The 17,851-nt window shown below is 40.9% G+C and overlaps 1 protein-coding gene across 4 annotated transcripts in view; it reads right to left on the reverse strand.

Moving 5' to 3' along the window:
• Positions 1-17,851, reverse strand: part of LOC137433036 (signal peptide, CUB and EGF-like domain-containing protein 2) — a 398,204-nt gene that overhangs the window by 167,487 nt on the left and 212,866 nt on the right. For all 4 annotated transcript variants that reach the window (XM_078783854.1, XM_068125439.2, XM_068125442.2 and 1 more), the window contains one exon: positions 11,629-11,751. In XM_078783854.1, the coding sequence (XP_078639980.1) occupies positions 11,629-11,751 (123 nt within the window). The remainder of the gene's footprint in view (positions 1-11,628; positions 11,752-17,851) is intronic.

Consider the following 17,851-nt stretch of genomic DNA (forward strand, 5'->3'; position numbering starts at 1 on the left):
TCCCTTCAGATATCTTTAGATCCCTTCAGATATCTTTAGATCCCTTCAGATATCTTTAGATCCCTTCAGATCCCTTCAGATATCTTTAGATCCCTTCAGATATCTTTAGATCCCTTCAGATATCTTTAGATCCCGTCAGATATCTTTAGATCCCTTCAGGTATCTTTAGATCCCTTCAGGTATCTTTAGATCTCTTCAGGTATCTTTAGATCCCTTCAGGTATCTTAAGATCCCGTCAGATATCTTAAGATCCCGTCAGATATCTTTAGATCTCTTCAGATATCTTTAGATCCCTTCAGGTATCTTTAGAACCCTTCAGATATCTTTAGATCCCTTCAGATATCTTTAGATCCCTTCAGATATCTTTAGATCCCTTCAGGTATCTTTAGAACCCTTCAGATATCTTTAGATCCCTTCAGGTATCTTTAGATCCCTTCAGGTATCTTTAGATCCCTTCAGATATCTTTAGATCCCTTCAGGTATCTTTAGGTCCCTTCAGATATCTTTAGATCCCTTCAGGTATCTTTAGATCCCTTCAGATATCTTTAGATCCCTTCAGGTATCTTTAGGTCCCTTCAGATATCTTTAGATCCCTTCAGATATCTTTAGAACCATTCAGATATCTTTAGAACCCTTCAGATATCTTTAGATCCCTTCAGATATCTTTAGATCCCTTCAGGTATCTTTAGAACCCTTCAGATATCTTTAGATCCCTTCAGGTATCTTTAGATCCCTTCAGGTATCTTTAGATCCCTTCAGATATCTTTAGATCCCTTCAGGTATCTTTAGGTCCCTTCAGATATCTTTAGATCCCTTCAGATATCTTTAGAACCCTTCAGATATCTTTAGATCCCTTCAGGTATCTTTAGATCCCTTCAGATATCTTTAGATCCCTTCAGGTATCTTTAGATCCCTTCAGATATCTTTAGATCTCCTCAGATATCTTTAGATCCCTTCAGGTATCTTTAGATCCCTTCAGATATCTTTAGAACCCTTCAGGTATCTTTAGATCCCTTCAGATATATTTAGATCCCTTCAGGTATCTTTAGATCCCTTCAGATATATTTAGATCCCTTCAGGTATCTTTAGATCCCTTCAGATATCTTTAGATCCCTTCAGGTATCTTTAGATCCCTTCAGATATCTTTAGATCCCTTCAGATATCTTTAGATCCCTTCAGGTATCTTTAGAACCCTTCAGATATCTTTAGATCCCTTCAGATATCTTTAGAACCCTTCAGATATCTTTAGATCCCTTCAGGTATCTTTAGATCTCTTCAGGTATCTTTAGATCCCTTCAGGTATCTTAAGATCCCGTCAGATATCTTTAGATCTCTTCAGATATCTTTAGATCTCTTCAGGTATCTTTAGATCCCTTCAGGTATCTTTAGATCTCTTCAGGTATCTTTAGATCCCTTCAGGTATCTTTAGATCCCTTCAGATATCTTTAGATCCCTTCAGGTATCTTTAGAACCCTTCAGATATCTTTAGATCCCTTCAGATATCTTTAGATCCCTTCAGATATCTTTAGATCCCTTCAGGTATCTTTAGAACCCTTCAGATATCTTTAGATCCCTTCAGGTATCTTTAGATCCCTTCAGGTATCTTTAGATCCCTTCAGGTATCTTTAGGTCCCTTCAGATATCTTTAGATCCCTTCAGGTATCTTTAGATCCCTTCAGATATCTTTAGATCCCTTCAGGTATCTTTAGATCCCTTCAGATATCTTTAGATCCCTTCAGATCCCTTCAGATATCTTTAGATCCCTTCAGATATCTTTAGATCCCTTCAGATATCTTTAGATCCCTTCAGATATCTTTAGATCCCTTCAGGTATCTTTAGAACCCTTCAGATATCTTTAGATCCCTTCAGGTATCTTTAGATCCCTTCAGGTATCTTTAGATCCCTTCAGATATCTTTAGATCCCTTCAGATATCTTTAGATCCCTTCAGATATCTTTAGATCCCTTCAGATATCTTTAGATCCCTTCAGATCCCTTCAGATATCTTTAGATCCCTTCAGATATCTTTAGATCCCTTCAGATATCTTTAGATCCCGTCAGATATCTTTAGATCCCTTCAGGTATCTTTAGATCCCTTCAGGTATCTTTAGATCTCTTCAGGTATCTTTAGATCCCTTCAGGTATCTTAAGATCCCGTCAGATATCTTAAGATCCCGTCAGATATCTTTAGATCTCTTCAGATATCTTTAGATCCCTTCAGGTATCTTTAGAACCCTTCAGATATCTTTAGATCCCTTCAGATATCTTTAGATCCCTTCAGATATCTTTAGATCCCTTCAGGTATCTTTAGAACCCTTCAGATATCTTTAGATCCCTTCAGGTATCTTTAGATCCCTTCAGGTATCTTTAGATCCCTTCAGATATCTTTAGATCCCTTCAGGTATCTTTAGGTCCCTTCAGATATCTTTAGATCCCTTCAGGTATCTTTAGATCCCTTCAGATATCTTTAGATCCCTTCAGGTATCTTTAGGTCCCTTCAGATATCTTTAGATCCCTTCAGATATCTTTAGAACCATTCAGATATCTTTAGAACCCTTCAGATATCTTTAGATCCCTTCAGATATCTTTAGATCCCTTCAGGTATCTTTAGAACCCTTCAGATATCTTTAGATCCCTTCAGGTATCTTTAGATCCCTTCAGGTATCTTTAGATCCCTTCAGATATCTTTAGATCCCTTCAGGTATCTTTAGGTCCCTTCAGATATCTTTAGATCCCTTCAGATATCTTTAGAACCCTTCAGATATCTTTAGATCCCTTCAGGTATCTTTAGATCCCTTCAGATATCTTTAGATCCCTTCAGGTATCTTTAGATCCCTTCAGATATCTTTAGATCTCCTCAGATATCTTTAGATCCCTTCAGGTATCTTTAGATCCCTTCAGATATCTTTAGAACCCTTCAGGTATCTTTAGATCCCTTCAGATATATTTAGATCCCTTCAGGTATCTTTAGATCCCTTCAGATATATTTAGATCCCTTCAGGTATCTTTAGATCCCTTCAGATATCTTTAGATCCCTTCAGGTATCTTTAGATCCCTTCAGATATCTTTAGATCCCTTCAGATATCTTTAGATCCCTTCAGGTATCTTTAGAACCCTTCAGATATCTTTAGATCCCTTCAGATATCTTTAGAACCCTTCAGATATCTTTAGATCCCTTCAGGTATCTTTAGATCTCTTCAGGTATCTTTAGATCCCTTCAGGTATCTTAAGATCCCGTCAGATATCTTTAGATCTCTTCAGATATCTTTAGATCTCTTCAGGTATCTTTAGATCCCTTCAGGTATCTTTAGATCTCTTCAGGTATCTTTAGATCCCTTCAGGTATCTTTAGATCCCTTCAGATATCTTTAGATCCCTTCAGGTATCTTTAGAACCCTTCAGATATCTTTAGATCCCTTCAGATATCTTTAGATCCCTTCAGATATCTTTAGATCCCTTCAGGTATCTTTAGAACCCTTCAGATATCTTTAGATCCCTTCAGGTATCTTTAGATCCCTTCAGGTATCTTTAGATCCCTTCAGGTATCTTTAGGTCCCTTCAGATATCTTTAGATCCCTTCAGGTATCTTTAGATCCCTTCAGATATCTTTAGATCCCTTCAGGTATCTTTAGGTCCCTTCAGATATCTTTAGATCCCTTCAGATATCTTTAGAACCATTCAGATATCTTTAGAACCCTTCAGATATCTTTAGATCCCTTCAGATATCTTTAGATCCCTTCAGATATCTTTAGATCCCTTCAGGTATCTTTAGAACCCTTCAGATATCTTTAGATCCCTTCAGGTATCTTTAGATCCCTTCAGATATCTTTAGATCCCTTCAGGTATCTTTAGATCCCTTCAGATATCTTTAGATCCCTTCAGGTATCTTTAGGTCCCTTCAGATATCTTTAGATCCCTTCAGATATCTTTAGAACCCTTCAGATATCTTTAGATCCCTTCAGGTATCTTTAGATCCCTTCAGGTATCTTTAGATCCCTTCAGATATCTTTAGATCCCTTCAGGTATCTTTAGATCCCTTCAGATATCTTTAGATCTCCTCAGATATCTTTAGATCCCTTCAGGTATCTTTAGATCCCTTCAGATATCTTTAGAACCCTTCAGGTATCTTTAGATCCCTTCAGATATATTTAGATCCCTTCAGGTATCTTTAGATCCCTTCAGATATCTTTAGATCCCTTCAGGTATCTTTAGATCCCTTCAGATATCTTTAGATCCCTTCAGATATCTTTAGATCCCTTCAGGTATCTTTAGAACCCTTCAGATATCTTTAGATCCCTTCAGATATCTTTAGAACCCTTCAGGTATCTTTAGAACCCTTCAGGTATCTTTAGAACCCTTCAGGTATCTTTAGATCCCTTCAGATATCTTTAGATCCCTTCAGATATCTTTAGATCCCTTCAGATATCTTTAGATCCCTTCAGATATCTTTAGATCCCTTCAGATATCTTTAGATCTCCTCAGATATCTTTAGATCCCTTCAGATATCTTTAGATCCCTTCAGATATCTTTAGATCCCTTCAGATATCTTTAGATCCCTTCAGATATCTTTAGATCTCCTCAGATATCTTTAGATCCCTTCAGATATCTTTAGATCCCTTCAGATATCTTTAGATCTCCTCAGATATCTTTAGATCCCTTCAGATATCTTTAGATCCCTTCAGATATCTTTAGATCCCTTCAGATATCTTTAGATCCCTTCAGGTATCTTTAGATCCCTTCAGATATCTTTAGATCTCCTCAGATATATTTAGATCTCCTCAGATATCTTTAGATCCCTTCAGATATCTTTAGATCCCTTCAGGTATCTTTAGATCTCCTCAGATATATTTAGATCTCCTCAGATATCTTTCAAAATCCTCAGATATCTTTAGATCCCTTCAGATATCTTTAGATCCCTTCAGATATCTTTAGATCCCTTCAGGTATCTTTAGATCCCTTCAGATATCTTTAGATCTCTTCAGATATCTTTAGATCCCTTCAGATATCTTTAGATCCCTTCAGATATCTTTAGATCCCTTCAGATATCTTTAGATCTCCTCAGATATCTTTAGATCCCTTCAGATATCTTTAGATCCCTTCAGATATCTTTAGATCTCCTCAGATATCTTTAGATCCCTTCAGATATCTTTAGATCCCTTCAGATATCTTTAGATCCCTTCAGATATCTTTAGATCCCTTCAGATATCTTTAGATCCCTTCAGATATCTTTAGATCCCTTCAGGTATCTTTAGATCCCTTCAGATATCTTTAGATCTCCTCAGATATATTTAGATCTCCTCAGATATCTTTAGATCCCTTCAGATATCTTTAGATCCCTTCAGGTATCTTTAGATCCCTTCAGATATCTTTAGATCTCCTCAGATATATTTAGATCTCCTCAGATATCTTTAGATCCCTTCAGATATCTTTAGATCCCTTCAGGTATCTTTAGATCCCTTCAGATATCTTTAGATCTCCTCAGATATATTTAGATCTCCTCAGATATCTTTCAAAATCCTCAGATATCTTTAGATCCCTTCAGGTATCTTTAGATCCCTTCAGATATCTTTAGATCTCCTCAGATATATTTAGATCTCCTCAGATATCTTTCAAAATCCTCAGATATCTTTAGATCCCTTCAGGTATCTTTAGATCCCTTCAGATATCTTTAGATCTCCTCAGATATATTTAGATCTCCTCAGATATCTTTCAAAATCCTCAGATATCTTTAGATCCCTTCAGATATCTTTAGATCTCCTCAGATATCTTTCAAAATCCTCAGATATCTTTCGTTATCTTTAGCATTCTTCCTGCTCAGTTGTCCAAGATACAATACATCTTAAATTGAACGTTCACCATCATCATTAGTATGCCCCAGTATGCAGCCGTTGGCTGCTGGTTGCATCATTGTTGTGAGCGCGGCTGTGCCACTGATGCAGTGCCCCCTATTTCCAGTGAGGTGGTACTCGTTTCGCTGACCTCAGAAAGATGACAGGCTGAGTCAATACACCTGGTGTTATTTCAACGGCTCGTCAGGGGCCTGAACTCAAGACCCTCCGATCTTATGCCAGCCACCTCCTTGGCCGTTAAGCCAACCCCAGGCTTTCAATTGAACGGTTATCAACTGTGAAATATGTGAATTTGGAATTCCATTTCATGCACAGTGTGCAAGATAAATAATATGTAGCCAACATATGATAAATACAGTATCCATATATTATTAATTTTCTCATTTCACGTGAAAATAATTTCCGACTATTTAAGTGTCATTTCAATTAAATGTTGACCGGGGAGCTTAGGAAGTCATTGAATTATTATTAAACCCTTGTACTGTATTTTCTATTAATTATTTAAAATGTGTGCAATCTTCATGACCACAAGGTTAATTGCATCATGTTTCCTTTCTGTAGGGTTTAGTCTATTTGACCTGTCGTGTTGATATACCTAACCCGCACCTTAATGACTTAGCCTATCAATTTACTCAATACTAGCAACGGTACCCGCCCTATGGGCGGGGCTTCAATTGGGAGGCCCAAATGAAAAGGCTAAATATCAGAAATTGAAGGCTTTTTTTCTTTTAAACGATTTATATAAACATCCGTTAAATCTCGATCGGTGCAGCCGTTTGTGCGGCACCCGGAAAAATAACGTCATGCGGGAGCAAGTATCAGCAGGATGTGGCAGTGTGGGAGTCCACGTTTCTGATCCTCCTTCATGCCGAACTAGCCCACCACTTCTCCAAACATTCCGCTCTTCAGATCCGCCATGAGAGATTTAAGCTTGATACTGAAGACGCGTGCAGTTCGTACTCCCGATGTCGTATGTATTCCCGATACGTGTTTCCTTCATTGTAAAAACTACCAAATCAACAGTTAAAAGGATTTTGAGCCAATAGGTGTTATGGCCTTGGCAAGATCGATGGAGACAGCAATCTGTTAGCGTATACACCGCCCAAATAGCTATGTGGAATTATCTCAGGTAGTTTGAACTTTGGCCGAGGTAATTATTTACTTTTAATAATGTTTATATACGAATGATGTTTAATGATGTTTATATTGGTTTTGGATCGTCCTTTCCGCATATCTCGTGGAATTGTGAGTTGGAGAGACGGCCGTGATGGCGGGGTGGGGGTTGGAAATCTCTCAAGCAGGGATTCAACCCGTGTCCTTATAAAAGGTCTTTGTCCGAGGTCACCGAGTCCGATCGGTGCAGCCGTCCAGCCGGTGCAGCCGTTTGTGCGGCACCCGGGAAAACAACATCGTCACAATGGAAACATCGTCACAATGAACGTTATGCGAACGCGAATGTTATGCGGGAGTCCAAACCTGAGAATGCTGGAGACCAAAGCTGAAATTGGAAAAACTAAATAGCCTATTTTACTCCTGGAGATCCCAGGATTACCCACCCAAAATATCGTTGCGATCGGTTCAGCCGATTTTGCGGTACCTTCGAATGGACAGACAGACGGACGGACAGACAGACGGACAGACAGACAGACGGACGGACATTTGGTGAATTATAGTAAGATGTTGTAAAGGCTAATAAGGAAAAAGTAAGAACTGAGTACAACATCTCCATTCCTTAGTTCTTCCTATCTCCCACTTTTGCACTCAGTTTCCTGACTAAGTTAAATCCCACTCTTCCCTCCTGTGATTCAAGCTGGCAATGCACTACCTCCTCAAGTCATCCTCCTCCTGATCGGTGATATTTTCCAGCCCCCATGAACCCTGAGAGCAGGGACATCGGGAGATCTGTGGGAGGGAGAGGGCTTGAGGGAGGAGGCATGACAAGGGGGTTGTGGGGTTGGGAGAGGTATAAAACACATGGACACTGCTAGGACTTCCAGGAAAGAAGTCGGTATTTCAAAAAAGTGGATCTGGTGTGTATTAACTGGGGTAGAAAAGATCAAGGTTTTGGATGGGGGAAGATAAGAGATGGTGGTGAACAGCTGTTTTAAAGACCTGGATGGAGGAGTGGGATTGAAGAGAGTGAGGGAGTTTGTTCCAGAGGCAGGAGAAAAGAGGAATGAAAGAGTGAAGGTGAATAGAGAGTCTTGATCTTGGCAGTTTCACCATAAGAGGGTTGCTGGCAGATCTTGTGCAACCTGTAGGAATATTTGGGGGACAGAGCACAGACAGAGCTGGGGGAGCTAGGCCGGAGAGGAGTCGGTAGAAGACAGAAAGACCACCAACCTGCCTGTGGTGAGTGAGCGAAAGGCCATCGGAATTAGCTTCATCGTGGGAGATTCCAATGATTCTGAAAGCTTTGGTTTCAACAGCATGAAGCCGAGCTAGGTGTGAGGCAGGAGCACCAGCCCAGAGGGGAGAATAGTATTCCATTGAGCTGTGGATGAAAGCCTTGTATGTGGTGAGGAACTCAGGTGCGCCAAGGAAGGACTTCACACGACGGAGGTTGCCCAGTCGGAGACTGGCTTTGGAGGCCAGCTTGGAAATGTGGTTTTCCCAGGAAAGATCATGGCAGATAGTGAGACCCAAAAGCTTGAGTGACAGAACTTCTTGGAGAGTATTGTTCAGAAAGTAGATGGGAGGGTTGTGCAGTCGGTCTTTTCAGAGAGACATTGTAAGAGTGTGAGATTTGTCAGGATTGAAAGACATGTTCCACTTGTTTGACCAGTCTGTGATTTTGTCCAGGTCTTCAGATAGTGAGGAGGCTGCAGACTGCCGATCTGAGGGATGAGGTATGGAGCGGTAGAGGGTGGAGTCATCAGCAAAGAGATGGAGAGGATTTTCCAGAGAGTCCGAGAGATCATTGATGAAGACCAGAAAAAGCACAGGGCCCAAAACACTGCCTTGGGGAACTCCAGCCTGAACAGGAAGGGGAGATGAGAGAAATCCATTCAGGGCCACACGTTGACTACGACCAGAGAGGAAGTCCGCCAGCCATGCGTGGAGATTTCCATGGATACCACAGAAGGAGAGTTTGGTGAGCAGAGCGGGGTGCCAGACCGTATCGAAGGCGCGTGATATGTCAAGGGAGACAGCTCTGATTTCCTGTTTGGGATTAAGGACCTCCATCCATTTTTGAGACAGCAGAAGCAGCATGTCCAGAGTAGAGTGACCTGGACTGAAACCAAATTGATGATCAGTGATCAAGCCATTGGAGAAGAGTCAGGATTTGATGTCAGAAGCGATGATTGATTGGCTGATAGGTCTGTAGTTGCAAGGATCTGTTTTTGCACATTTTTTGTGTAAAGCGGTAATGTTGGCTGATTTCCAAGCAGATGGCAGATGACCTTGAGCAAAAGAGTGGGTGAAGAGAACAGAAAGAGGGGTGAAATAGAGTGGCAGAGCAGGATTTTAGGACGCATGGGCTGATGCCGTCTGGTCCAGTTGCAGAATCAGAGTCGCGGTTTGACAAAAACTTCTCCACCTTGTGAGGAGAGAAAGACACAGAGCCCAGGAGCAGCTGGGTTCGACTGGGAAAGGTGGGTAAATGGAGAGATCGGTTCGGGACACAAGATTTTGAGGCAACCACAGAGTTGAGGAATTCGGCTTTTTCACGTGCGGTGTCAGCTGTGTGGCCATTTGAGTTAAGGGAGGGAATGGAAGGGGAACAAACACCAGAAACAGATTTGACCAGACGCCACCAGGATTAATTGCATTATTCTTATTTCTTATTAATTGCACTGTTGTCCCAATACACTATTCTTAGTACACGACAAGATAACACAGTTCCAATGAGCTGTTAGAAAGGAATTCGTTTCCAATAGATCAGCATCACCCACACACAACCCACACAACCCACACACAACCCACACACAACCCACACACAACCCACACACACAACCCACACACAACCCACACAACCCACACACATGCACCCCTAGAGCGTGCTCCTTTTATATTGCTTTGACCGAAAATAAATAAAAATTAACTTTAACCCTTTAAAAATCATGCAAATAAATTAATTGAACTATCAGCTGCTTTTTTGTTCCTATCCTTTTCTCACATTTGTTGCAAGTAGAGCGGCCGCTTTGTGATGCTTAAAAGGCGGCGTGTAATCAGAAATACTGTTTGCTGGGGTGATGTATTACTGTTATATGAATGAAATGGAAATGTTGGAAAAAAAAAAAAAGCATTGAATATAAATCTATATGAGAAACGGGATCGAGTGGGCCTCACCATTATTATAAGTGAAGAAGAGGAGGGAGAAAGACTTTTTGTTTCAATTAAAATTGAAAGCGGCCCACCTGTCCTCACCTTAATCAATTATATTATACTGTTTTCAGCTTGACTGGCATCTGATTGATAACACTGCCAATTGTGTGAGGGGTACCGATTATTGCTTGATTAGCAATTGCATTCGCTATAGGACAATTGTTGGCGGATGGATACACACATGCACGCAGTACGCCAAGACCAACAACAACACCAACAACAACAGGCATTTTAAGGCCATTTTCCCTGCTAGAGCGGGGTTAGCCTTGCGGTCCCCCATGACAATCTTCTCCATTTTGTCCTATTTTCTGCATCTCTCCTTGTTGACCCCCTTGCCCGCATTTCTTCTTCCACCATCTTTAGCCAAGTCTTTCTCGGTCTTCCCCGTCCTCTACTTCCTTCTACATTCATTTCCATCACTCTTCTCAACCAGTCACTTTCATCCTTCCTCAACACATGACCAAACCATCTCAACCTGTTCCTCTTCACAGCATCAATCACAGGCTCCACTCCCATCATCTTTCGCAATTCATCATTTGTCTTCCTCTCTCTCAACGATACTGCGCACATCCGTCGAACCATTCGCATTTCCACCCTTTCCAGCCTTCGTTGCTGCTCTACGTTTATTACCCATGTCTCGCTCCCATAAATCATAACACTTCTCACACATGCAGCATACACCTTTCCCTTCAGCTTCAACGACACTCCCCTCCTCGTCACCACGCCAATCAGTTCCCGAAACTTGGCAGCACGCCAAGACCGAGCTCCTTTAATATTATAGATTCCAATCTACCCTCCGTCACCTCACTCCTCCATGAGCCTATATTTTGTATACAAAAACGATTGATGTGAAAGTTCAGGAAGTAGTTCACGTCTATAAGAAAAATAATATCTAACCATCAACAGAGATGACTTACAAAGGGCCAAGCTATGCATTTAACAGTAAACAGGAAAAAGTCAGGAGGGACTTGGCCCCATTTCTTATAGTATTTAAACAATGGCAACGGGGTGACGGTTGGGCAACTAAACAATGGCAACGGGGTGACGGTTGGGCAACTAAACAATGGCAACGGGGTGACGGTTGGGCAACTAAACAATGGCAACGGGGTGACGGTTGGGCAACTAAACAATGGCAACGGGGTGACGGTTGGGCAACTAAACAATGGCAACGGGGTGACGGTTGGGCAACTTGTTCATAAAAATCAAGTGTCACTTCACGTTCAAAACTTACACCATTTGTAGTCTTTGCCATCTTATTTTTCTGCAAATCCATGAAGTCGCATCTATTACTTTCTTGTCGTGCCCATTAAAAAGTTTTTCGTTGCATGTTCATGCTCAAACATCCGGCCTCTCTTATTATCTTATCAAAGTAGTCCACTTATTCCCTTGATTCTACAGTAAAATGTGACAAAAACCTAAATGTGTACAATGTAGCTGTACTTAAGGCACAAACCTTGGCATGAGCACTCATCGGTAAGCAGCTTGTAACCCTTGTGGCAACTACACTCAAAACTGCCGACCGTGTTTCTGCATACATGGTCGCAGCCTCCGTTCTCCAACTGGCACTCGTCGATATCTGTCAACGGTAATGTGGGCAAACAGGTAAACAATATCACAACAAAGCTTACTCTGATGATTTATATTAATAAATAACACATGAATCACTATTTCCCACTTCATAAGCACATTTAAGAATAACTCCGAGGTTTAATTTAACATTATTTGCCTGTCTGTTCTATCCTCAATCCCTCTGCCAATGTCCATAAGGTTTGCATCATTTTGTATGTAACTCTCTTTTTAAAAAAAATTCAAAATAATAATAATTTTTGTAGCACAATATAATCATGCTCATGCACCATGATTTGTACAAGGTGTTGGTTCTGCGAAGCAGTTTATTGGCTGGGGTTATAATCCTGGATGGGTCTCCACTCAGATGCAGGAAAATCAACGGAGTGTGCGTGAATCCCAATCTTCCCTCCAGAGATTTGGAATTTCTTTGAATTTATTGAATTTTTCCATTAAATGCAAGATGGCCACCAAAAGCATATGACTGATGACGTCATAGTTTGCAAATATTTCCCCCCCATCAGTATCTAAACATATATTTCCAGTTTCCAATTTCGATTGGAAAAGCATTCAGAATGTTTTTTCTAATTTTTTTTAAACAAACCAAAATATGCACTTGAAATATATGTTTACATAACGATGGGGTAAAAATATTTGCAAACGATGACGTCATCAGTCATGTGCTTTGGCCGCCATCTTGAATTTAAGAAAAAAATTACATTTTTAAAAAACAAATTTAAAAATTCAAAATGGCAGTTTATAGTTGGGTCGCGTTTCAAATTCAGGGGAGAGTGTGCATAACTCCAGGCTATTCTGCCAGTCCAGCACCATATGACTAAATATATATATATATATATACACCGTGAAATGGGGTGAATAGGGACAGCAAGGTGAATAGGGACACAAACTGAAAAAAAGTTCGGAAACTTTTTCCGCTGAAAATTGATAACCAGACAGATGTGTTGATATTTGGGTTGAAAGTGTTCTCTTGTTTTTTAAAAAGCAACTTATAGTCCCTATTAACCCCATATATGGGTTAAATAGGAATAAATAGGATTTTTATGGCTGTCCCTATTCACCCCGTTTTACGCGTGAATAGGGACAGTCACTAACACAAAAAAATAATAATCAAGAAATAGAGACAGTTTGGAGAAACTTTTTATCCCATATGTTTTTTCATTGGCACCGCGGTTTATATTATGGGTGCATATTATGTGCATCCATCTGAGCTATCAATTTAGCAATACGTTGGAAACTCAGGATTGTTTCTTGATTATTATTTTTTTGTATTAGTGACTGTCCCTATTCACGCGTAAAACGGGGTGAATAGGGACAGCCATAAAAATCCTATTTATTCCGATTTAACCCACATATGGGGTTAATAGGGACTATAAGTTGCTTTTTAAAACAACAAGAGAACACTTTCAACCCAAATATCAACACATCTGTCTGGTTATCAATTTTCAGCGAAAAAAGTTTCCGAACTTTTTTTCAGTTTGTGTCCCTATTCACCTTGCTGTCCCTATTCACCTTGCTGTCCCTATTCACCTTGCTGTCCCTATTCACCTTGCTGTCCCTATTCACCCCATTTCACGGTATTTATTTTCTACCGATATATGTCTGTGCATCATGCTCCATACAGGACGTCAGTTGTGGCTTAGCAGTTTCTTTGGCTAGAAGTTACCATCCCAAATCAGTCGTCGCTCCAACACCGAATATACAGTATGTACGGTTCTAATAACCTCGCAGTCACATTTCCAACAAGTCAGCATTTTCATACACCTTTATGAGTGTGAAACAAGGATAAGTAGCCATGATGTTAAAAATATATATTTATGCGAATATCTAAGGACAGCAGCCTTCACAGCATCAATATTTACAATACAATACAGTCTCCATGAAGTCAATGCTTATTATAGTATAAAAAAACAAAAAAGTCTAATGGACGCAGCTTATGGAGCGGGTGGAAAAGCAAAATCTAAACGATATTTCCAATGGCCCCTGAGGTAACAGGTTAACTCAAAGCTAAGGTACTCGCTTTGGAGCTGTCTAGTGTCAGTTTGATTCCCGACCCGACTATAAAAGTCATTCTGATGCTTCGCAGGCAGGACATTGCCTCAATGAGTGCGCCACCCGTCGGAGGGGTGTTAAACCGCGTGTTGTGTCTGCTAGCAATTACTGGTGGAAGTTAAAGATCCCACAAGCCACTTTTGAAAAGAGTCGGCCATTAAGTACGGATATCCTGGCTGAATTCCAAAATTCCACTCTTAATGTATTGCGACACCCGAGTCAGCAGTGCATCCACACCACTGCCGCAATGATGCACCCAGTGGGCCAACTTCATCATTTGGCACACTGGTTGCATGATATTGCTACCAGTGGGCCAATTTGTTGGAATGGGGTTCAATAATATTGAACCCCATTCCAACATGCGTTCGCTTGAAAAATAATGTATACAAGATCCAAGATATTGCCAGAGTGAAGGAGTAATTGTGCCATGTCGGTGTTTGATGGGTTTTGCTCATGCACAACTGCAGTCTTCTGATGTAACACCGAGTTGATAGTTGCACTCCTTTGGTAAGTGTATATCTTGAATGTCTCAGAAAACAGTCAACAAGACTTTTGCAAACAAAAGTTTTCTTGAGCTTCGCATTCCCTGGAGATTCTGTATAATATCCTAAGATTGATTGGTCTACACTATGCTTCAGCTTAGAAGTGGCGAAAGATGTTTCAGCAATGGTGGCAAAGTATGAGAAAAGCGACTTCATTAAGACACAAAGACACTGACACTTACAACCCATTTCGACGCATCCAGCATGTGGATATGCTTCTCCAAAGTGCAAAACATCACATGCTTTATAAAAGTGTTCAGCAGGTATTGACACTCAGTTGGAATAAAAATGGCTTAAGGTAAAGAGCGAACTGACCTCCAAAGTGAAATGGGTTAATTGATGCCAGAGGTTTGTAACATTTCTGTCCCAATGGGTCTTACGAAGTTAATTGTGCATAATGCCCTTCGGAAGCGCAAGTCCACTATTCATGCCAATGATGAAAATTGGATGGGAAGGGCAAAATTTTTTGACAGACCAGGCCAGAACTTGAAAACCTTGACTTGTACAATACTACCCTTAATGACCACAAACATTTCATACAGAGTTCATGGCTGCCAAGCAGGGTGGCCCGAAAAATTAAATGTTTGCATTGTATATCGCACATACACTCATTTGAGGTGGCTTGATGAAAAAATGAAACAGTAAAAATCTTAGGGCAATCCAATAAGAGTAAGTGGTCTCCCACAACCCTCTAAACGTACTCTGCAAGACTGGATTCGTTGATATTTCTGGTGTCCAAAACTTTTTTTCTCTCTGGGCCAATTCTTTTCAAATCTACACCACCCTCCATGTGGACCCAAATTCTAATAAGTCCTTTCATATAAAAAAAAACACATCATCCCCATTGACCCACAAATGGCCCCAAAGTCCCCCATGAGCAACATCATCGAGTCCAAAATCAAACACGCTTTATTTAAATAATTGTGAATGTGAAACTGCATTCTTTTAACACAAACAAAAACAAAAACAGTGTTTAAAAACAAAATCTGTTTAGTAACAAAACGATGGTGCCAGGGCAGTCAGGCCATCAGTGTTACTTGGTGCTCTTGACCAGTTGATTTTTAGTGGCACTGGTTGGCAGAAGCTTCCGGTGATGCTCAACGACCTGGTGGAGGAGCTGGCGCTGCTTGTCATTCTTGATAAGGACTTCATTAAAGTCAGTAGCCAATTTGACTGCACGTTCTGCACAGTCGTTCACCGCCTTCAGTGCACGAACAGTCTTGCACGCTGCAATGTCGTCATCACGCTCGAACCATGTGTCTACTGCGGCCGTCAGGAACTCCTGTGACAAATGAAGTGACAAAGAGGTTGAGCGAGCGCTGTGTGACAAACTGTGCCACGGAAAGGTTCCGGAACTCAGGGATCTTGTTTGGAGCCATACGTCGAACATCTTCTGTAGTAGGGTCAATATACGAAAAAAACTCACCTAACCCCCAAAAAATTGATACAAAAGGTTTTTCAATGGATTCTGGTACCATTGGGCATGCTAAATAACATACTAAAAATCTAGTAACATCTGACTTCTGGGAAGGGGTCATTTTCAAGATGGCGTCCAAGATGGCCACCAGGAGATTAAAATGGCCATATCTCAATTATTATTCAACCTAGAAAGGTGGTTTTGGTGTCTAACCCTAGGTTTTAGCGCCCAAGGAATCCAATTGAATCAATAAAATTACCATCAGTTAATTATTTATTGACAAGTCCAAGATGGCATCCCAAGGTGACATCCCGATCCACTAAAATGGCTCTGTCGAATCGTAGTCAACCTAGAGAGATATTTTCAGTGTGTATACCTAGGTTTAAGGCACCCAGGAAATCATCAAAATTACTTAAATAAGCACAAAGTAATCAGGTAATCCAGTAAGCCAGGTTTACCAGCCCATTAGGCATTTGTTGTCTTATACAGTTAGTCGCTATTCATCGTCATCCTCCGACTCCTCTGGAAGAAACTTGTTATGTGGATTGTCACATTCTTCAAGTTAGCACGGTCCACAGGCAGTAGTACATGGTAGTCCATATCGTCTACAAGAGCAGCGGAGTGTCTTGCAGGCAGTGGAGCAGTTACAATGAATGACCTTCAAGAGACTGTCTGGAGCATTACAAGTGTACATTTCTTTTGGAAATGTCTAAAAAATATGGATTTTGTTTATGCATACATGTACCAAATAATATACTTATTCCTTTTGAGATGAAAATAAATTGTTTGTCAGATTTTTCAGTCCCCCCCCCCCCCCCCCCTCCCCAATATAAAATAGTCTGTCCCTTGCCATAACCTCTCAAGCTTTGTACTGTAATGATCACTGAATACTGTGGACTGGAGTCACAGGTGGCAGTGGTGTAGACACATTACACTCTTATCTCCAATCTGAAACACACACTTGGTTCATTAGCTGGTGAGTCGGAGGATGACGATGAATAGCGACTAACTGTATAAGACAACAAATGCCTCATGGGCTGGTAAACCTGGCTTACTGGATTACCTGATTACTTTGTGCTTATTTAAGTAATTTTGATGATTTCCTGGGTGCCTTAAACCTAGGTATACACACTGAAAAAATCTCTCTAGGTTGACTACTATTCGACAGAGCCATTTTAGTGGATCAGGATGTCACCTTGGGATGCCATCTTGGACTTGTCAATAAATAATTAACTGATGGTAATTTTATTGATTCAATTGGATTCCTTGGGCCCTAAAACCTAGGGTTAGACACCAAAACCACCTTTCTAGGTTGAATAATAATTGAGATATGGCCATTTTAAGCTCCCGGCGGCCATCTTGGACGCCATCTTGAAAATGACCCCTTTCCGGAAGTCACATGTTACTAGATTTTTAGTATGTTATTTAGCATGCCCAATGGTACCAGAATCCATTGAAAAACCTTTTGTATCAATTTTTTGGGGGTTCAACCATATATTGACCCCTCAACTGGGAGTGGATCTCTGTGCAGAGCATTGACGATAGCCCCCTTATCTTCATCAGTGCTGTCATCGCTGAACAAAGGCAGTGCTGCAAGGTCCTCACTTCGGTACCACAAGTGCAGCCGCAATTTATTTTCTGCGACTTTGGCAATTTTGCTGTCAACTTGTTGGTAATCTTCGATCAGCTGTCGCATTAATAAGTCATTTGTATGAGCAGCTGTCGCCAAAGGTGCTGCAAACCAGAAGCTTGCATAGATTGCACAAACAAACAAACAAATTCGTCGCAATGAGTCCATCTCGCGCTTGCTCATGTGGAATTGAGGGCGAAATCCAAAGATTTTAAGACAATAAATCCCTTTTGCCATCCATCTCGCGCGGTGATGAGCACCGGGAGCACAAAATCCTGTACCAATGTCCATATCCTCTCCCAGGAGCCAAAGTGTGAGTCTCGCGAACTCTAGGTAGTCTTCACGAGGCTGGACAGTCTCCAGGTGTTGTTGAAGGTTATGGACAACAAGAGTACGGCGAGATTCCAGCCATGCTTTCTCTGATGCACTCAAACTACCTGCACCAGCCTCG

The sequence above is a fragment of the Myxine glutinosa genome, chromosome 8 (assembly GCF_964187855.1).
Source record: "Myxine glutinosa chromosome 8, kmMyxGlut1.1, whole genome shotgun sequence".
Taxonomy (NCBI): Eukaryota; Metazoa; Chordata; class Myxini; order Myxiniformes; family Myxinidae; genus Myxine; species Myxine glutinosa.